Here is a 20,376-nt window from a genome sequence, read left to right as displayed (position 1 = left end):
GTGAGAGGCTGCAGGAGGACGCAGGGGGTGCAGTGGGGTGCAGGAGGGTGTGGGAAGATGCGAGAGGGTGCAGGAGGGTGCAGTGGGATGAAGGAGGGTGCAGGAGGGTGTGGGAAGATGCGAGAGGGTGCAGGAGGGCGCAGCAGGATGCAGGAGGGTGCAGGGGGGTGCGGGAAGATGCGAGAGGGTGCCGGAGGGTGCAGGAGGGTGTGGGAAGATGCGAGAGGGTGCAGGAGGCCGCAGCAGGCCGCGGGAGGGTGCAGCGGGCGGGCGCAGGGGGCCTGGCCCTGAGCCGACCCGCCCAGAGCCGCCGCGGGAGCGGCCGCCGCCGGCGGGAAGGGGCGGCGGGGGGAGGCGCGGCGGGCGCGGAGCCCGGTCCTGCCCCGCTCCTTCGGCGGCGGCGCTGCGGGCCCGGGGGCGGGCTCAGCCCGGCCCGCCCAGCGCGGCTCTCCGGCGGCGCCGATGGGGCTGGGGGCCTGGCTGCGCTCGCTGGGCGGCTGCTGCGGCTGCTGCCGCGGGGAGGCGGCGGCGCCCGAGAAGGAGCCCTTGCTCAGGTGAGACCCCCCGGCCCCTTCCCTGCCCCCCCGGCCCCCCCGGAGGGATAGGGCTGAGCCCCCCCCGCCTTGCGCAGAGGGAGGGATGCTCCCGCCGGAGGTGGGTCGCCCGGTCCACGGCCACGCGTGAGCCCTTCTCCACCCCCGGCCCCGCCGGCACCGTCCGGACCCCAGAGCCCTTTCCCGCAGGTTGGCTGTCCCGGGCGCGTCAAGCCGAGCCCCGGTTCCCCCCAAAAGAGTTTCCAGGGATTCTCCAGCCACTGCTCTCCATGGCCGGTGGCCGTTGGCCGTTGGCCATTCCCTGCGAGAGCCGGACGAGGCTCCAAAGGGATTTTCTCCCGGCAGTAACAAGCTGCTTTCAGTTCCCTTTCCGCCTGGGTTGCTTTGCCATCGAGGCCGGGTTCTTTCTGACACCTCGTGGTGCGATGCACGCCGGACTGCTGCGTGCCGTGGGGTTTTTTTACGGTTAAGTTTTAGCAAGTGTCTCTTCGGGGTTTCCCACGCGCCTCTCGCCGTAGGAACCGTTCAGCTTTTGTCTTTCCACGGTGGGATTTCAACAGAGGAGGCCAAGGCACCGAACAAAAAAGGGGTCCCGCCGGCGAGCAGGGGTGCATCGTCCCCGCATCACTACGCAGGTGGTCAGGTCCCACTGTCGGGTGGCTCTGTGCTGCGCAGAGCTCTGTTCCCGGGCTGGGAACGCTGGAAAGGAGATGACGACACACAGCTGGAGCCGGCTTTACATGAAAGCAGCACGCGTGCCGATTTCTAGAGAGCAGATTTTTCTCTCCCGCTATTGATCGCATCTCTCTTGTGCACGGAGCCGTGAGGTTGGGGGGCGGTTTTTACGAAGAGATGAAGCCCTGAGTCGTGGAGAAGAGCTGGGAGCTGTGCAAGCACGTAAGGAGGTTTCACATGTTGCAAAACATCCATGCATGGGGTTTGTGGCACCTCTCCCTCCTTCCCCAGCTGCCAGCCGGGGTCCCGGCCGCTGCCAAAGCCTGCAGTGGGTACCCCAGCCCTAGGACGGGGCAGGGACCGTGCCCTCCCTGTGTCATCAGTGGGACAAAGGCATTTCAAGAAGGAGGGTGGGATGCTCCCGGTGTGGCCTACAAAGGTATCAGGTAATAGCAGAGCTGACAACGGGGCTTGAAATGTCCTGATTTCATGCTGTTAAAGCAGTTACCTAAATAATAACCAGCTAATCCTGAGCATGGGGCCTCCAGCCCAGGAAATTGGCATTAACCTGATGAGAGCCGAGCACACGTGCGGAGAGGCTCCTTCCTGCTACCTCACCGGCCGGGGTGGCTGTCCCTCACCGGCCACCTTTCTTTAGCAACACGCCTTCCGCCGGCAATCCAATTAATGCTGGCTATAAGTAGGAAAGCCTGTATAAATGCTGGGCATCCGAAAGGCACCTGCTCTTGCACAAGTGTGCCAGCATAATTAATCCAACAGCCTAATCGCTGGCTTGTCCCTCTTTGGGAGGATTTTGGGGTTTTATTTCAGAGCTGGGATCTTGCAGGAGCACGCTTGCTGTTATTTTTATTTTTATCGCAGCGTTGTTTAAAATGAATGACTTCCTTGAGATTTCAGATCTTTTAGCTGCGTTTTAGTTTTTGGGAGCTGGTGTTGCTATCGAAATGTTGCCTTTATGACTTTTCATCTTATTTTCCCCAAGCGGAGTGGTTGCAGCTTCATAAATCCGACGTGTCAAAGAATGAAGCAGTGAGGAGGAGGTTATATGTGTATAATTAGGTGCATATATTAACCGTGCGTATACAAGGCTGGCTGTAGCCCGTGACGAGGCCAGTGAGAGCAGCCAGCGCTGCGCGTAGAGGTGGGGATGGAGCACGGATGTAGACACAGTGCTAGTGCAGGGCTGGGAAAAGAAACCCTGGCCAAAAGCATCCAGGCTGCCTCTCGACGCGTGAAGATGGGATCTGGCTCGGATGGTGTCCTCAGGGTGCAAATAAACTGAGAATTTGGGCTCCGAATCCCAAAATGAGTTTAATCTGGACTGAAAGCCCCCTGGAGCAGAAATTTGTTGATGAAGCATTAGCACTCATCATTTTCTGGATAAAACCCAGGGTGTGAAATGGTGTGAGTCCCCTCTGGTCCCACGGAGACTCCTGTAACCTGCAAAGCAGGCTGCCGTTCATGTACCCCTTTTTTTCCTCCCATTTCTTCATTTTAAATGTTGCTTGGAAGTCCAGCGCGCTCCGGGGTTGCTTGCTGTTGGCAGAGCTCTCCATGCTTGTATGGATTCGCTGACTCCTGGGCACTGCGCGCATCCCTTAAAGGCTGCCGGATGCTCCGTGCCGTGGTTTGGAAATAGAGATGCGTTGGGAAGTGCCTTGCAAGCTGTGAGGGAGTGGCTCGTAAAAGCTAAGGCATGTTAGTGTTACTGCCAAATACTGGGGTTTAAAGTGAGTCGGATGTTAAGGGTACCAGTAAGTTACTGAGTGGGAAGAAGCCTGTGGAAGGCAGGATGGGACCGCACTCCTGCTGATAGCACAGCTGGCTCCCGAGTGATCCCCTCCAGGCTGGGATCCTGCCTGATCCACCTTTGAAAAACGGTTTGAGTGAACCTGTGCTGGCTCTAGTGTAGGAACGGCTGAGTTATGCCATCCACACCCTCCAAGTTACGTTCGTTTGGTTATCTTTAAAGAGAGATTATAAGAGATTATCTTCTCCCTTATTACCTGTTGCTCGGGTTTTTGGTGTGTTGAAAGTCTAATTAACCTAATTCCTGCAGGAATGCTGATGTGGATGATATTTTTCTATTATTTTATCTATGTGCTGGAGCTTCTCTTAGCATCTTTTATATGGCTTGGCGTCACAGCTAAAGCACCCGCAGTGTTATCTGAGGTTGTGCTGGATGGGTTCCTTGCGAAAGGAATGGGGTTTGGGTAGCAAACAGAATAAACAGTGGGTTGTTCTAACAAGAAGTGAGCAGGGATTGCCACAGGATGGCTGATGAGACTATTGGGTAATGCCAAAAAGATTTCTTCATTTGTGTTGTTCTGCTCAAGCGTCTGGACATCTTGATTAGAAACATTATGGAAAATCTCTGCTAAAAGTTCTCCTGGTATAATTAAATAACCCTGTAAAAAAATGCACATTCCAGTACCAACATTAAGCCATAAGCCACAGAACTGCCATCAGTGCAGAGAAAAGCTCCTTGCCTTGGTGGGGACGGCCTTCCCAGAAGATGATGCTCTGCTTTGCTGACCGCTAAGCAAATAAAGCCCAGAGTTCACAAGCAGTCTGAGGACATTTCCATCCCCCAAATAAATATGGGGCTACATGTCCTTTTTGCGCCTTGACACAGGTCCTTGCACAGCTCAGTGCATCGCCGTACATCTCGGGTGGGAGCTGCTGGGGTGGGGGGCACCCGCGGGGATTGCCTGCTTGATTCGGTAGGGCTTGGGCTGCTGGGGAGAAAACAGAGCTGCAGAGTCACACAGAAACATGGCTGTGGAGGTGGGACCTCTGGAGAGCATCCAGTTCAACCCCTGCTTGAGCAGGGTCAGCCGGAGCAGGTTGCCCAGGATCAAGTCTGGTTTTAAGTGTCTCCAAGGATGGAGATTCCACAACCTCTCTGGGCAACCTGTGCCAGCGTTTGCCCACCCTTGCAGTAGAACATTTTTTTCTCGTGATTAAAGAGAATTTCCTATATTTCAATGTGTGTCCTATCACGGGCCACCACTGAGAAGGGTCTGGCTCCGTCTCCTTCGCTCCCTCCCATCAGGTACTTATACACATGGATAAGATCCCCCTGAGCCATCTCTTCCCTGGGCTAACCAGTCCCAGCTCCCTCAGCAGAGGTGGTGCCTGTTTTGTCCAAAATAAAACCATGCCCAACGGCACTGCCTTTGAGAAGATGGGTAGAAGCTGCTTCTTTGGCCAAGAGGCAAGGGAGAGGCTTTGCACGCAGCCGTCCCTTTGCTCGCTGCTCAAGGCGTACCCCTCTGCGCACAAAGTCTCCCTGGGGAGAGATGATGCCGCTGGGATCTTGGCATGGCTGCAGGGTTAGTCGGGCAGAGACAAAATACCCTCTGGAGCCACCGGGATTTTTGAGTCTTAAGTTAATTAGAACTGTTCCCACGTTAAGCTCGGAGAGGCTGGGGGGGCTCGCACAGGGTTTGGGGTGGGAAGGCGTGATGGGGAGCAGGGCAGGGGGCTGCGGGAGCAACGGGGGGATGCTGCCTTTCATCCGCGCACATGGATGCTCACAGTTCCTCCCCCCTAGCTGCTCAAATAACATCTGGTGTCTTTAGCAAATTCGTGTGTCTGATGTCTTTGGATTCGTGGCAGCACTGCCTGGTTTGAACCATGGCTTGCGTGGTCGGGATGTTTGCTAAGGTAAAAAAAACTCTGACTGCCTTCCCGTTCCCTCCTCCTCCTCTTCCTCCTCTCTCCTAGGCAGGACATTGGGCTACGGGAGGGGATGCCACAGCAATGGGCACTTTATCCTGGGAAGGTAAAAGGAGGCAGCGTGATGCTGCGGTAGCTAACGCTGCCTCGCCTCTCCCCCTCTCTGCAGTAACAACAACCCCTACGCCTCCTTCGGAGCCACGCTGGCGCGGGACGAGGAGCAGAACCTGTGGAGCACCCCGCACGACGTGACCCACACAGAAGCGGATGATGACCGAGTGCTGTACAACATGATCGTGGTCAGGAACCAGCTGGACAAGGACTCGGAGGTGAGACGGTGCTGTTCCCACACTCGGTTTCACCATGGACTGAGGCTCGGTGCCGTCATCGGATGCTTTGGCAGTGCCTTTATTTAAGCACCCATTAAGCTGCTATAAAGACCCCAAAGTCGCCCTGTGTGGCTCACGTAGGCATCAGGTCCTCCCATCACCCTCCCCTGCTCCATCACCCTCCAGATTTTATCCTGTATCTGGTGTGGATGCATCTGTAGCCATCTCATCCTTGGGAAGCTTGGGGATGTCTCCCGCGGCTGACCCAGGAGAGCCGCCCTGAGCTGGGATGCACGATGCCCTGCAAGCACCTCTACCACCACCCGCAAACATGTACTGGTAGCACTGGGATCCCCAACTCAATTTCCTAGCTTCACAGGCTGCTTTTTTTGTCCGATATTTCCCTGGTTCGGTCTTTCCGTGATCAGACTGGCCTTAGCCCTGCCGGCGGTGGGGTTTGCCCGGCAATGGCAACGCCTGGAGCTGAGCTGCCGCTCCAGTGACGCGTCAAGTTAAATACTCCTCTAATGGGTTGTACGGCAATTATCGAGAAGCGGAGAGCTGGCGCAGCTCTCAGCGCAGAAGGGAAAAATCATCGCTGTTACATAAAGGCTGTTTTGCAGCCCTTATTTCCTTCGCTAAAGCACTTCTGCGCAAAGGAGATTTCAGTGGCCTGATTAGGAGCAGGCTTTAGCGAATAGCAACACATTTTCCCCTCTCTGATTGCTTTTAAGACTTCAAAATGTTTGCAGGAAAGCCTGGAGGCTTCACATTTCATTTCAACATGATCCCACTTAATCTAAGAGACGGCAAGACTGTAACTCTTCCTCCTGTGACAGTCACCTTAAACCCAAAGCTAGCTCAGCTTTCACGAGAAGCCTTAAACTCCAGAGGTACAGATGAGATCGAAATTACAATTTTTAAAACTTAAAATGAGATAATGCAATCCTTGTATACAGTTTGCCAGAATCCTCACTTAATGTTGGGATTTTTTTTGGTGGGGATTGAATTAATCTTGGTGTTTACGATAGATGGTTTTGTAACAACGTTTGCACGGCTGCACGTAACCTTTACAGCTGTAATTGAAGATATCCTCATCCTTCCTCACTGCTGGTTTCTCTATCTTGTGATTGCTTGTCTTGGAGAAGACAGGGAGCTTCATCCAGCCCAGACTGGCTGAAGGAAACAAGGACAACTCTGTTTAGGGGGCTGCGTCGGTCCTGGGCTGTTCGGAGCTGGGCAGGGCTGAAGCTCCTCATTTCAGCCCGCACCCATTTGAGCGGCTTTTTAGCTTGATTTAGGGCTCGTTATGAGGCAGGCCTCCTAAAAGCTATTATTATTTATAAAATGGTATCGTAAGCGGACGGGCTGCTAAAAAGACGGCTCCCCGGGCAAGGGAACGTTGTGTGTCAGCCTTGCTCGGGTTGCAGAGGAGAGCATCAGTTATGGGTGAGCACGAGAGCTCTCCTGCAGCCGCTTGTCCTAAATCCAATGTTCCTGCCTGTCCTAAACGCACTGTGCCTGCTTGTCCTAAATCCAGCACTTTGTTCCTGCCTTCAGCATGTCCACAGGGTTTTTAGTGGGTCTGAGCAGTCGCTGTGCCTGCCAGTGAAAAAGGAAAGTTCAAAGAGCACGGGGCTTCCTCTCCACGACGTATGTGAGATCACACACCCTGGTTTTTTTATGCAGCGCGATTAATAAAAAAGCCTGGAGTACAACATCAGGCCAACTTTGAAGAAAGCCAACGCACGATACGCTTGATTTGAATTATGGCACAGTGCCCTTTGCAGGTAGTGATTGCCAACCTCTCTCCTGTCTCTCTTTGGCAGCTAGGGAAACTGAGGCACGATATATAAGCCTGACAAGCTGCTGTAGTTTCCAGCTGCAGCTTTTTCTGGGTGGTAGAACAGGGAGGGACTTGGCCGGCAAAGCCAACATTCCTGCGTTCGGCCCCGGGTGCTGAAATCTCTCCTTACTCCATCAAGCATTTTAAAACTAGGCCAGATTGTGTTGCCCTCCCCTGCTAATGAGGCTTCAGTCCTAAGAGAGAGAAAAAAAGTCTTAACTGCAAAACAGCACTGGGCTGCAAGAGCCATAATCTGCTTTGGGAGCTGCTCTGTCCCAAAGTCCCCAGGGAGAGTATGCGGATGCTGCAGGACAGGGGACGGAGGAACGGTTTCTTGTTCATGCAGGGCACAAGCAGTACAAAACCATAGGTCCTTTTTTTCTCTCGGTTAAAATCGGACTGAAAGGCCAACTAGTCCGTGTATTTCTCCTCCTTCATTTAACAAAGAGATTTCGGCGTGCTGTGCGCTTACTGTATGCTTTGCCATTCCCCACCTTTCTCTTTGTGATTTCCTAGCACAGGACTTCGGAAGGATCCCAAAGAGCAGGTCGCTCAATGTCATGTGTGCTTTATCTGTATGGCACTTCTGCCTCAAACCAGTGTCACATTTTTCTTAATCTGCCTAACCCACTTCTGCGTTCCTGGGTATTTTCTTTTTTTTTAAATGGTTGTTCACATAGTGACAAGGTGCTGTGAGCTGGGACAGGAGAAGCGGTGGGCCAGGATGCAGTGGTGACATCGGCACAGTGCTGGAGGTCAGCGGGCATGGTCCATGGTGGCTCTCTCCTGGCCTGGGCACCTCCGTGCTGTGGATCGCTGTAAATCACTGAACCAAACTGTGTATGGGAAGGGCCAGGCGCTCCGACACCAAGTGCACCCTGCCGCTCAATCAATTTTCTGCGTGTTAGATCATTCGTGGTGGGGCTGCCGGCATCTCACAGCATTGGTGTCCTCCCTCGGGGTCAATTCCTTGTCCCCATCATGGGGCTGGACCCACACCCGATCCATTCGGAACTGTTTCTTTCTCCCTGCCGCCTCCCAACAGCCCCGCTCCGGGAAATTTGGCAGCTCCAGCCCAAACGCGGTGTGACCTTAGCTTGCGTAAGGATGGCAGGGCTGTTCCACCCTGCTCCTCGCTGAACCAGGGCAGCAAGCTCTTCAAAGCCAGCACCGTGACGTCCCGGGTGCGCCCTCTTTCACGCCCACTTGCTCATCCTGCTCGATGCCGTGTGCTGGGAGTGACAGCTCACGGGGCGGTTGGCCATGGTGGAGCCAGCTGGAGCACCCAACGGTTGCCAAACCCACCGTGCAATAGGTACATGAGGCAAGATTCGCTGGAGCCACCTAAAATCATGAGGACTGAGCAACTTGTAGGTCCGCATTTCTCTCTGCTTGAGGCCGATGAGCGCGATGTGCTTGGATGCACTTTCGGAAGCAAAGTGTGGGCCAGGGAGGGTGCACGCAGAGAAAACCAGAAAAGCCGTAGCTGAAGGGCTGGCTTAAGGGGGCTGGTAAAGCTGATGCAGCCTTTGGAGATCAAAGCTGTCATCAAAGCTTTTGAAGGCTGGGGTCAACTTTTCAAATATGGAAAAAATGGTTTTTTCCTGCTCCTGCCCTGCAGCATCGTTGAACCTGTTGTGGCGCAAAGCGAAACCCCAAATCTGGAGGTGAAATGAGGACCTCTAGGAAAACAGGATGTTATTTAAGACGCTGCATAGGTAGAGGCCAAGTCACTGCTCCAGCACGTACCCTGCTAGTGCGGAGGAAAGCATTTTATGGGGAAGGGGGACTACTGCCGCTCCAACAAGCCCCCAGTGCTAACAGCAAGAGCTGGGCTTATTGGGCTTATGTGTATGGTGTATGGTTTGTGGTGGCCCTGGTGCCTCAATGTCCCCTGATGGGGTGCATGGAGTTACCAGCCGCGGGCGGCGAGCCCGGGCTGTCGCACTGGTGCTGGCTTTGGGGAAGGACCCGGGTTTAGGGCAGCTGCGCTGCGGGTCTGTGAACAGAAACTAAAGGTGGGTTTTTGCACGGTGACTGAGGGACAGACACACTGTTCTTACGGCTTGTAAATGCAGCGTTTCCTTCGTCTTTTGGCTTATTTCCTTGGGGAAGGTGGGATCATAAACCCTGCTAGCAAAGGCGATTCCTCTGCCTGCATCTCTGCTGGGGGCCTGGCTGGCAGAGCTGTGCTGGCATGATCCTCCTGGCAAGCCCATTAACAAGCTGACAAGACCTATTTTTCTGCTTCCTCCTCTTCTCCTACAGGATTATTCTTTTTTAAACAGGTTACAGAGAAGGTCAGTATTGTGACACGCTTTTGCTGGGGCATAGAGAGGTGATGGGATTTGTCCAGGGTTGGGGATGCTGCTCAGGGAGCCTGGAACTGACCCTCTTAATGCCTGCACGCCTCTCTTAAAACTGAATCTGATTCAAGCTTATTCTAAGCTGAGATGTTCCTCAATCGTTCAATGTATCAATGTAGATCCAGAGTTTGTATTTTCTCAGCTACTTCCAATGGGATCAGCCTCTGAGCCAGAGTAGGAGCACCCCTGGACACGGCGTGGTACCTGCCTGGACTGGTATTTTGCAGTCTTTCCCTGATAACTGTGTTTTGATCTCATTTCCTCGATAACTCTTGAACAGAACGGTGACACCAATTGCTTTCAAGGGAATAAAGGAGAAGGCTTTGGTAGAGGATTGCTTTGGCAGCATGAAGAAAGCTACCTACTAGTTAGGAAATTTCCATATGAGCAGGGATGAAAAGTTGGACAGTGCTTGCCTGTTTGCTTGGCACATTTTTTCCCAGAGCTGTCAGTTATGTACCAACCTGGCTTATATTTCATGCCCAGCATTTCCTCACTTCCATTTGGCATTTGCAGATTTAGTATATCACACCAGAGAGTCTGGGGAAGACTTCCAGGTAAATATTTGAAGGGCTGTGTGCTCATATGAGACAGGCAGTGGGGATGCTCCACGGGATATTCTTGACTCATGCACGAAGGGTTTTCTCAAGCCCCCACTGGTACATGTTGCGCCCTGCTATGTAGGTTTAAAAGGGCAAAACTGGTTGCAAAAACCAGGGCCGGGAACTGCAACCTGCTTTGGTTTCCTGTGGTTAATTCAAATTTTAGCAAAAGGGTATTTTTCTGAAAGGATTGGTTTTGAATGCATCGTTGGGATGTCCCAGTCCTGTAGAAACACCAAGGGGTTTGGTGAAGAGCAGTACTTTCCCAGCACTGCGTGCGAGAAGCCACCTCGCCGCTCCAGAAGTTACATCTAACTAGGTATGAAGCAGGGCAGGGAGCAGAGCTGCACAAGAAATGCAAAACAAAGCTAAGTTTTGGGAGAGAGCTGCTTGTCCTATGCCGGCACCCGGGCTCGGACACCTCGCTGGAAGGGCTCCGGAGGGGAGCCAGCCTGGGATGCGGCGCAGAGGGCAGCCTGCTCCGGCCTCGCTCTGCCCAGGGCTGCCCCAAGGACCGGCGTGCCCTGTCCTGCATCTCGCCAGGGCCCTGGTACGTGGCAGCGGTCCCCGTCACAGCCGCGGCGAGGGCTGAGGGAGAGCGGGCTTTGGCGCGGAGCCCCGGCGGGTGCGGAGCAGCCTCGGCCTCGTGATGCCACTCGGCCCTGACCAAATGTTCCCTCCGCAGGTCACATCTTGGTGACTCAAGGGATGTGCCTGGGGAACACCCTCCCCACGTCTGTGATGTTGCCCATTCCTATGCGGAGACAGGGGCAGGACAAGCTTTGCTCTTCCTCTGCTGTGTAGTTAAAGGGAGATGCTTTTTCGATTAGTTTTGGAGATGGAAAGATGCTCTTTATTTCCCTCATTAAAGGAACACAGAGGACACCCTCCTGCCCACAGCATTTGGGGTGCCTCTGCTACAGGGAATCACCTGGGAAAACTGGGTGCTTTCTGAGGCTGATGGAGAACAGGGCATGAGTCCCTGCGAGAGCTCAGCCCAGAGCTGCCCATCCTCACCCTGATAATCTCTGCTGTCTCTAGTTGCTTTTCAATGACTGGCATCATGTGCAGCATCCTCCCTCCAGCTTTCTCTGGGGAAACAGAAACACATTTGGCTCCGCACCCAGGCAAAAGAAATACCACCAAAACAAGAGGTTCCCCCCATGCACCACCATTAAGCATCATTTCCTGTACCAAAGCCGCTCCTTTGCACACTCCCCAAATTCTTCATCGCCAGGACACTGTTAGAGTTCCCCTGGCACTAAATACGCACTGTATTCACTTCCATAACGCGACTCAGTAACTACAACGTACGAGAAAGCCATAACCTAGATTCCCTTAAAACAAAAATAGACAAGGGGAAACCATGCTGCTGTTAATCCAGAGAAAATCAGGAGCAGCTTCCCTGCATGCTAAGCACTGCTCGCCGTTTCGCTCAGCGAGGAGGCTGGCTTGTTACTACAGGGGGTAAATCCTTGCAGCCCTGAAAGCTGCTGCCCAGCAAGCTGTGTTTTGGGGAGGGCAGCATCTTTCCCACCCCGCTCCCGGCTTGCTAATTCAGCAGCGTGAAGCTCGCCTGGAATCACAGCAGCAGTCTCAATTGATCGTCTGCATTAGAGCACTTGTTTATCTCCATGGGAGGGCAGACGCACGCAGCTTATTTCCCCACCAGCACGCCCAGACTGGTTTGCTCTCCTTTCTGCTGATACCATGGGGTCCCGAGCAGGTGGAGATGTTTCCGAGGGATCCCTGCCAGCGGGGACCGAGGCATCATGCAGCCTTTATTCTCTTTTTTTAAAAACTTTCAAGGTTGCAATAAACTTCCCACAAAGCTTTAATAGAATAAACCCCCTCTTTTTCTTTTTCACTGAGAGGAACTCGGTTCCTAGCTATGAGCCGGTGTCACAAGAAAGACGAGTCTTGTCCCTGCCTCCTTTCTCTAGCGAAGGGCTGAAGAGGCGTTTTGATGCTGTTAGCTGGCAGCCAGGTGCCCTCCTGTGCAAACAGAAAAGCTGTTTTCAAGTACTGCTGCAGTCAAGAGAGAAACGGAGCTCTGATCGGCAAAGCGAGCTCGTTGTGAGCAGCAACACAAAGCTAAAAATGAAGGGGATTTTGCTCTCCGGGAGGATGAGCGGTGCAGAGCGAGTGGCTGCAGGCAGAGCTGCGTTCCCCTTGCTCTCCTGACCTGAATTCACCACTGTCTTAACCCCGCCGGCTGCTTCTTCCAAAGCGCAATCTCCAAGGGGTTCCTGAAGCTATCGCTGAACAACAAGAAAACAGGCTCGTCATTTAATTCTCTGCAGTCGTGGCGGGTCAGTTGGGTTCAGGAAAAAACCACTAAGAAATCTCCAGCTCTTTATCAAATCCAGTAAAGTCTTTAAGGCACCAGGTACCAGAAAACCAGTGGGATTTCTAAAGCACAGCCTACCTTCCTGGGTATTATTTAACACCTTTGAACCCAGCGTGTCACGTAGGAAAATCCAAGGGAGACGGCACAGATTAACACCCGTTTATTCTACAAGAGTCCATTTATGTAATCTGTTGCTGCGAAATGAGATTAATTAAGGTTGTTAGTGCAGGAAAATTATCTGAGTGATGTTATGGCCCGCTGTGTGGATGCTTCTGTAAATGCAGCCTTTGCAGTGTGTGCATTGATTAAACTCAGCTAGGAAAAATACTCCTGGTTCTCTTGCAGAATACATGCATTTCCGCAGGAACGCATACTTGTACAGATGTGTTTAATTGTGCTGGTATAACTTTAATAAATAACCTCACAACCTTCCCCTTTAGACAGTGTTCCATTATGCAGATAGAAAGCTTGAGGTCAAGCGCAAGGATTTAAGCTGTATAGTTAAATGAGGCATTAACTGCAGCAACTGGCAGCCACTAATAGTTATTATGTCAAATGACTCCAGCTCAGCCCTCAACCATCCACGTGCATCCCTCTTCTCTGCTATTTAAAAAAGGGTACCCCAGCCTTTAGAAAAATTCTAGTTTTCTTGTTTTCCAGTACTTTTGCAAACCTGCCTACCCCAGTGAAGTGCCAAACATCACAGTTTGGAGAAGCCACTCTATGTGTGACCATACTGAGAGCAGTAACTTTTTTTCAAACTTTTAGTTTCCCAGGGGCTACCATCAGCTGTAAGAAAATGTGCCGTGCCAGTTTAACTGCAAGGATATGAAAATAAGGTGTTGCAACAGTTTATAGAAGGTAATTATTAATACGTGGTCGTGCTTTCTCAAGCTGTTAAAGGCCGAATAAGGTATTCTCACAATCTCAGGTTTTGATACTAGCAGGGGTGTCAAGGTTTGGGGTAAAGGGGTTTGGACCAAAGAGGCTGAAGTCTCTCAAATGAACTACATTTGGAAGTTCATGTGGTTCTCCAGCCTAGGACAGCGTTATAATTTCTAGCCCAGAGCAGAACAGCAGTTTTTTATTCTCCCTGTCCGACTGAGGAGATCACTTTGGTCATCAGCAACACCTAAGCAGTATTCTGTAATCCGATTTCAAGGTAACTGGAAGCCTGGTTTGCAGAGAAGATACAGAGATGCTGTACCAAATGTCAGGCTAAAATATTCTACGCTGGTCAGTGTAATTTCTTCCAGGGGCAACAGCAGCCTGGCCATTGACCTTCACGCCGATCCCTCAGTGCCAACATCAACAGTTCAACTCTGGTTGGAATTCCTAGAAAAGCAGCAGAGACCTCCCCGCATGCAAATGACTGAGTATCTCTTATCCCTTTGCTTTGCAGGAATGGCAAAAGCTCAACTATGATATTTACACCTTACGGCAGACCCGAAAAGAAGTGAGAAGCAGGTGGAAACACATTTTGGAGGATTTAGGTAAGCTAGGGGACAGAAGGATGTCATTTGTGTGGTACCGAATGAGAGGTCCCGTGATGGTTGAGGATGGGAACGGCTCCACAAAATCAGGCTGGTAGAGGAGAAAGGGAGGAAACTAAAACAAGGTTGCTGAGCAATGCAGTCAGGTAGCCCACACAGCAGCTGAGAGCCTGCGGGAGACTCCCCAGAGCTCAGGCACGGCTGGGAGGAGACAGAGCCACCGTGTCTGCAGGCACGTCAAAAAACCCATGAACCACAACCAGTGGGAGAGCCTATCAAGCCCATAATAGCATACACAATCATCTGTTTCAAGCTTCCTTGGGGAAACTTAGCAGGGATACCTGGGAGTTCACCCTGGGTTTTTCTAAACAAGATAAACAGGGAGAAATTAATATTCCTTTCAGATTCAAACACAGATACATCTATTTTCCTTCCTTAGCCCATGCCAGCTGATCAGAGCTAAACCACCCACTTTGTTTGCTCCTAAGTGAATTTGAAATATTCTTTCATCAAATGAAATTGCTCAACGGTGGTCCTCCTACTCCTGGTATTTCCTAGCCTGCAAACAGTGAACTGCACGCACTGGTCCTATGTGCTCAGCCGCTGCTCCTCTGGAGAAGGCAGTGGCGGGTGCGACCCAGTTTTCCCAATTGCCTTGCACACAGCGTGTGACACTTGGGCCAAGGAGATGTGCCGTGCCAGCACATCAGCTCGGTGACTTGCGTCATGCTCTGGAGGTGGTCGGCGGCTAACGAGAGGAGGACGTGTGAGTTGAGCGCGCTTGTTGGGCTGTTCAAGGATAGTATCACCGGGAGCAAAAGAGATGGGTATCTCTGCCGCTCCTGCCCTACCTGCCGTTCTGGCATCTGGCTGGGAGGAACATTATAAATTCATAAGTAGGTATCAGCGTTCATCTTCAGCTACGTGCTCGTGCAGCCTGTACAGACCAAACGGGGGAGGGATCACTTGACATCCTCACATCTGTTACTGCACGTTGACAAAGGCTCTCCCACATCTCCCTCACGTCCGCAATGGCTCCGGAGCTGTTTTGCAAAGGGAGGGGAAGCTCAAGGCCAGGGATCATTTGGCCTTAGCGAAGCTAGATGCGCAACCAGATGCAAAACCTGCCGCCTTTTGTTATCTAGACCTGTGCTTCAATCATAAGACCACCACTCTTTCCCCTGTAAGTGTTTTCAGGTGAGATGCATCACCACCAGCTCCCTGGAGCTCAATGAAAAGGTAATGGTAGCCATTACATTTAAAGATCTCTGCATTCATTCTCCCCCCCTTTCCTTCCCTGGATACCCTTCCTATAAAAGATGCTGACTGCTACAGGAACGATTACGCATGCATCCATTACTGCCACAGGTTTTTTATCACTGTTACCTCCCAACAACATATAGGCATAGTCGCTGGGGTTCTCAGGAAGCCCCACCAGCCCTGAAAGAACTGGCAGCATCAGGAACATGCAAGAGCTGAATCAACACCCTGGGTGTGGGTGTTCATAGGCCTTCTCTGGAAAACTGGTAACAAACTCGCTCTGAATGTTTTTATGATTTTTTTTTTTCCCCACCAGCAAGCTTATACTTGCCTCAAGTGCAGACACAGAGCGTGCCTCAGGGAAACGCTGGTTTGTTTTAGCAAGTAGGGAACACAGCAGCCCAAGGTGGAGGGGAATAAGGAACCTTGCAAGAGCCTGGAGGGCTCAAGGATGACCCTGCTTGCATGTTTGACTCGTTTCTGTGACACATCTCTTTCCTAGGTTTCCAGAAGGAAGCGGACTCCCTCTTGTCGGTGACCAAACTCAGCATCATCAGCGACTCTCAGAACATGGGCAAAGCCCGGGACATCCTGTTAAAGCTCTCTGAAGAAACAAACATCTTCCCGACCAGCTGGGAGCTTTCTGAGCGCTACCTCTTCGTGGTGGTGAGTAGCTCTGAGCGTGCCTTCCTCCCCACGGCCCCCAGCTCTGCAAGTGAACTCATCCCCCAAATGAAGGGGAACGGATAGGTGAACTGCACCAGAGGATGCGCAAATACACGGTGGCATCGGGGGCGTGCGCATCAGATGTTGCACTTGTAGCTTGGCTGTTCAGCTTCCTTGGAAATATCGGTGCTGTAGTACCATAAATTTGCCCCCTCAAGTTCCTTTAAGCCTACGTGGCTGGGTGCTCTTGCAGCCTGTTAATGAAGTGGGAAAAGATTAGACCTGACACCTGGCTTAACCTGAGAGCAGCCGTGGAGGGAGGACCCTGACCAGGGAGCTGCCCGAAGCAGCCCGTAGTGACCGTAAAACCCTATTGCTTTGGCAGGATCGACTCATAGCTCTGGATGCTGCGGATGAGTTCTTCAAGATGGCCAGCGTGGTGTATCCAAAGAGACCCGGCGGGGAAAGAGTGGACAATAGCCAGAAGACCCCGCAGTGCATCTCTGTCGCCATGCCCTGAGGAGCGTGCCTCGCTGGCGCGAGACAGACAGCGGGTTTCCTTTCCTCCAGGACGGGGCTTCTCTGCTGAGGGGTTAGCACAAGTAGTGTTGCTCCTTGTTTCCCTGCAGAGAAGTGAGCCAGCCGGCCAGCCAGAGCAGAACGAAGAGGTCAGCGAGCTGTGCCCCGCCGGGAGGGCACAGGAAGGCGGACGCTGACCCCGAGGTGCTCCCAAGCAGAAGGGAGCAAGAACTGCCGTAGCGTAGCCCCATTGGGAGACTGCTAGCTGAGTAGTGTATGCGATAGGCACGGGGGAATCTGCCATGCAAACCGTTGCTACCAGTAGCTGAACAAGTTGAGACGCCTCTAGTTACAAGCGCTGCGAGGAGATCCACGTTTCCACCTTCCGCTGGTACCTGCCACTGTCCCCTCCCTCAACCCTGCTAACCGGAAGGACCAGCAAGGAACAAAAAATACCTCAGTCATCTCCAACTCTGTGATGTTTCTCTGGGCGCACTGGTCCTCTTCCTCATCCCCAGCCCATGGCAGCCCTGCCGCGCAGGTGCTGGGGGATTTGGCAAAGAGGCAGGAGCAGCATGTAGCCGGGAGAGGAGTTAGCGCCGGGCGGCAAAGCCTTGAAGCAGTGCTGCCGTTGGGTGCCGTGTCCCCTGCCGTTAGTGTTTTGGAGGTGTTTGTCTTGGGGGATGCTCAGCCCGACATCTTAAAAGAAGGTAGATTGTAGGAAGGTGCCAAGGTCAGACCTGCTGAGAATTTGGTTCCTTAGATTGGTTGCCCAACATCTTAATTTCTGAAAGTTTTGGTCTCAACTGCATTAAAAAAAAAAAATCCCACTATATAGCTGCATGTGCTGTCAATATAAACAGTCCCTGCTGTTAATGAAGATTTTTAATGAACACCCTTGATATCTTGGGGTTTTGTCTGGTAATAAGCAATAACTTTAAAACACTGGATTTGATCTTTTAAAAACAAGTGGAAGTTCTTCACTGGTTAACACATGTGCTGCTAATTGGCCAGTTGAAAATGCTGGTTACACAGGACCTCCCAAAAGAGCAAAACAAAGCTTTTATTTGTTTATACCTACAATGTTTGAAAAATATATATATTTATGAATTGTTTCTGTTTGTCAGTCTTCCTGGGAAGCATTTTTGTCAACTCAGGACATCAGTGAAAACTGAGTTTAATAAACAAAACACATTACAAAACCAACATTTCTTACTCTCTCTGTAACCCTATTCAGGCAACAACATTTCTCTTGGCTGCTGAGAGCAAAAGGGCTGGGATAGTTGTAGATCATACACCTCTGCGACCTGTTCTCCGTACACTTAAAATTACCCGTTGACTTGCAAGAATAGGGTCATTTGCCAGCCTAAGACCAAAGTCTTCCTAGGAGACGATGGGGATTGAATTTCATTTCAGTGGGATTTGGAGTTAGGTGCCCAATTCCCATTGATTTTTTTTTTTTTTTTGTAGCAGAAGTTCAGCTGCACTTTGGAAAACCTCCCAATGTTTTTATAGAAAATAAACTTCAGTGCATGGCAACTCCAGGGTTTGATTTGAACAAACTGTTGCAGAACAGAGAGATACGGCGGTCTGAGGCACGCTGTGCCAAAGTACATGACACCACCCAAGTCAGCCCTTGGGATGTTCTCACCTTATAGCACTACATGTTACGTAAAACCACCTGATGAATTTCTAAATCTAGTGGGTAAGAAGAAGAGATAGCTTGTTAGCTGTGGCGCTGCTTGTTTGGGTGATGGAGGTCGACATTAAGCAGTGCCTTTGCAGAAACACCCCTTGCTGTCACTTGTAGCTATGAAACCAGTTCTGATGTCAACAAAATGCAATTTGTTGTAACTTAATAGGACAGAAACTGCCTAAAAGAGACAATAATTAGGATCTCTGGATGAGTTTAGCTACCGAAGTAAGGCCCTTGTGCATCAGATTATGTACTGATCACAACACAGACAGAAAAAGGTTTGTCAGTCCCAGCACTCAGGTAAAACTGGTCATGGGGGAAACCTGCAAATACTGCAAAACAGCCTTTGGTTAAGTATAAGGATGCACAACTTCTAAAAATCTGCAACTTGAAAAATTACAGAAAGCAGCAGAAGTAGTTTCCGTAGAGGTACAAGCTCAAGTTCGTCATTCTGTTCATCTCAGTAGGAAGTGCCCTGTCTTCCGTGCATTTGAGATAGAAGACCGATAAACTGAATTTCAGTTAGTCAAATGAAGAGAGTCATTTGCCTTTTCTAATTTGCATAGACATTACCAGGGAGACGCGCATCTTTAACTTTTGTTTTGCTCAGATTTGAGCTTCCTCTGCTGCCGGAAGGAAACACAGCTTAGCTTGTCTCCAAGCAAGCCTTTGGCTGTGTCTCAGGGACTGGCAGTAGAGGACCCTCCAGCTGGAACCCAGAGATGGCACACACTCACCTTAAGGTTCAGATGCTGCCCAGTTGCCTATTGATACTGGCCTGCCAGAGGTGTTTAAAAGACATATTGAGGCTCTATCACAGGAAAAGTTACCCATGTCTATACAGTAGATATGGTGGGACTATCCTGTTTAAGGGCAAGAACAAAGATGGGGAAAGAAACGCAAACAAACATCTCCCAGTGAAACTCATTCCAGATTTTGGGCAAGTTAAAAATCCCTGGCGGGGGAAAGGCTCCTGGGCAGCACTTGTATTTTGGGTCTCAAATTGAGAACGTGAGATTAAACTGAGGAGACGTTCAGATGGTAAAAACAAGTCAGACACACAAAGTCGAGCATCACATCCTGGAGCTGTTGCAGCACAGACCGAGTGTCACAGGCCTCTGGGTGGACAGGCTGCCTCACCAAATGGACCAGGGCACCTCATTAAGCTGCTAATTCCTCTCCATTGAGAAAGATGAAATAAAGATTTCATAAAATATACAAATCTCAAGCAGCATCCAAGTCAGAGGCTCCCCCGTGATGCTGCATCACCACCATGGTCCTGGGTGGGAGGAATTCATCCCCCAACAAAAGCGATTACCACCTTCTCTTCACTAGAAGCATGTTTAGGTTGCTCTTGTTTGATGCACCATCCAGACCTCTAGCTGCCATTCAGATGGACTTGAGTCTCCCATACAGCCTGTATCACACCTGGAGGCTTGTATAGATGTCTTTGATGTCCTACAGGTCTGAGGTTCCACTAGGTACCTGCATGTGGGCAGCCAAATCCTGCCCACGCCCAGCGAAGCCTGCCTGAACCCACTTGGGAAGCGGTGGCTGTAAGAGAGCTCAGCAAACACCAGATGCCACTGTTCCCTTAGCCATGCTGCGGGAAATCAGGTTTACGATGCAGGGGAAAATTTTTCCAACCTTTTCTTGTGTGCATTAAATCTCTCAAGGCTGCAAGAACTGGCTTTCTGTTAAAGGTTGAGGTTTAGATATTTAACAATTGCTCTGGCGCTTTCTGGAAGACAGTGGTGAGCCCATCTCTCGTTCAAAGGTTCGCAGGGCTGGGGCCAGGGACTCTGCTCCTGCTTGGAATTACCACTCGGTGTGGGGCTTGTGGCTGCAGGAATTACAATGTTCATGAAGAACATTTATTTTCCTAAATAGAGGGTGACTTTGGAATCCCTTCCTTAGCTAGGAAAAATAGGAAAAATACCAAGAATTCCTTAAAATGAGCAATGTGAGAGGGTTTAAAGTACATCTGGGTTCACTTAGCTTTCAGATAATTTTTTTTTCTCAAACTGACCTTGTATTTAACTGCTATTTCAACTAGAAAGAAAGAAAGGGAAAAAAGGACATTTTTCATCCATCCATAAGCCATAGGCACGTGCCACTTGGGTTTCCTTTTCCTAAGCCACAATAGAAGCAGACACAACTAACACAGTTCATGTGATAACTCGAAACAGATAACCACTGGGTACGAATGACAGTAGCTTCTCCAAAGTGAGAAATCCTGATTTATACCAACTGATGGTTTAATCTTTGTCTTCTACCAGTACCTGTTTGGTTATTTCAGACATCGGCTGTATCAATTA

General features: G+C 51.0%; 1 protein-coding gene across 1 annotated transcript; it reads left to right on the top strand.

Moving 5' to 3' along the window:
• Window positions 1–462: 462 nt before the first annotated feature.
• MREG (melanoregulin) lies at window positions 463–16,363 on the top strand. The gene is made up of 5 exons (XM_059820587.1): window positions 463–554; window positions 5,101–5,260; window positions 13,827–13,917; window positions 15,680–15,843; window positions 16,229–16,363. Exons 1-5 carry the CDS (start codon window positions 463–465, stop codon window positions 16,361–16,363), a joined length of 642 nt encoding a protein of 213 aa, XP_059676570.1.
• The last annotated feature ends 4,013 nt before the right edge of the window (window positions 16,364–20,376 follow it).

The sequence above is a fragment of the Gavia stellata genome, chromosome 8, assembly GCF_030936135.1.
Source record: "Gavia stellata isolate bGavSte3 chromosome 8, bGavSte3.hap2, whole genome shotgun sequence".
Lineage (NCBI taxonomy): Eukaryota > Metazoa > Chordata > Aves > Gaviiformes > Gaviidae > Gavia > Gavia stellata.
This window is presented reverse-complemented; position numbering and strand designations above follow the sequence as displayed.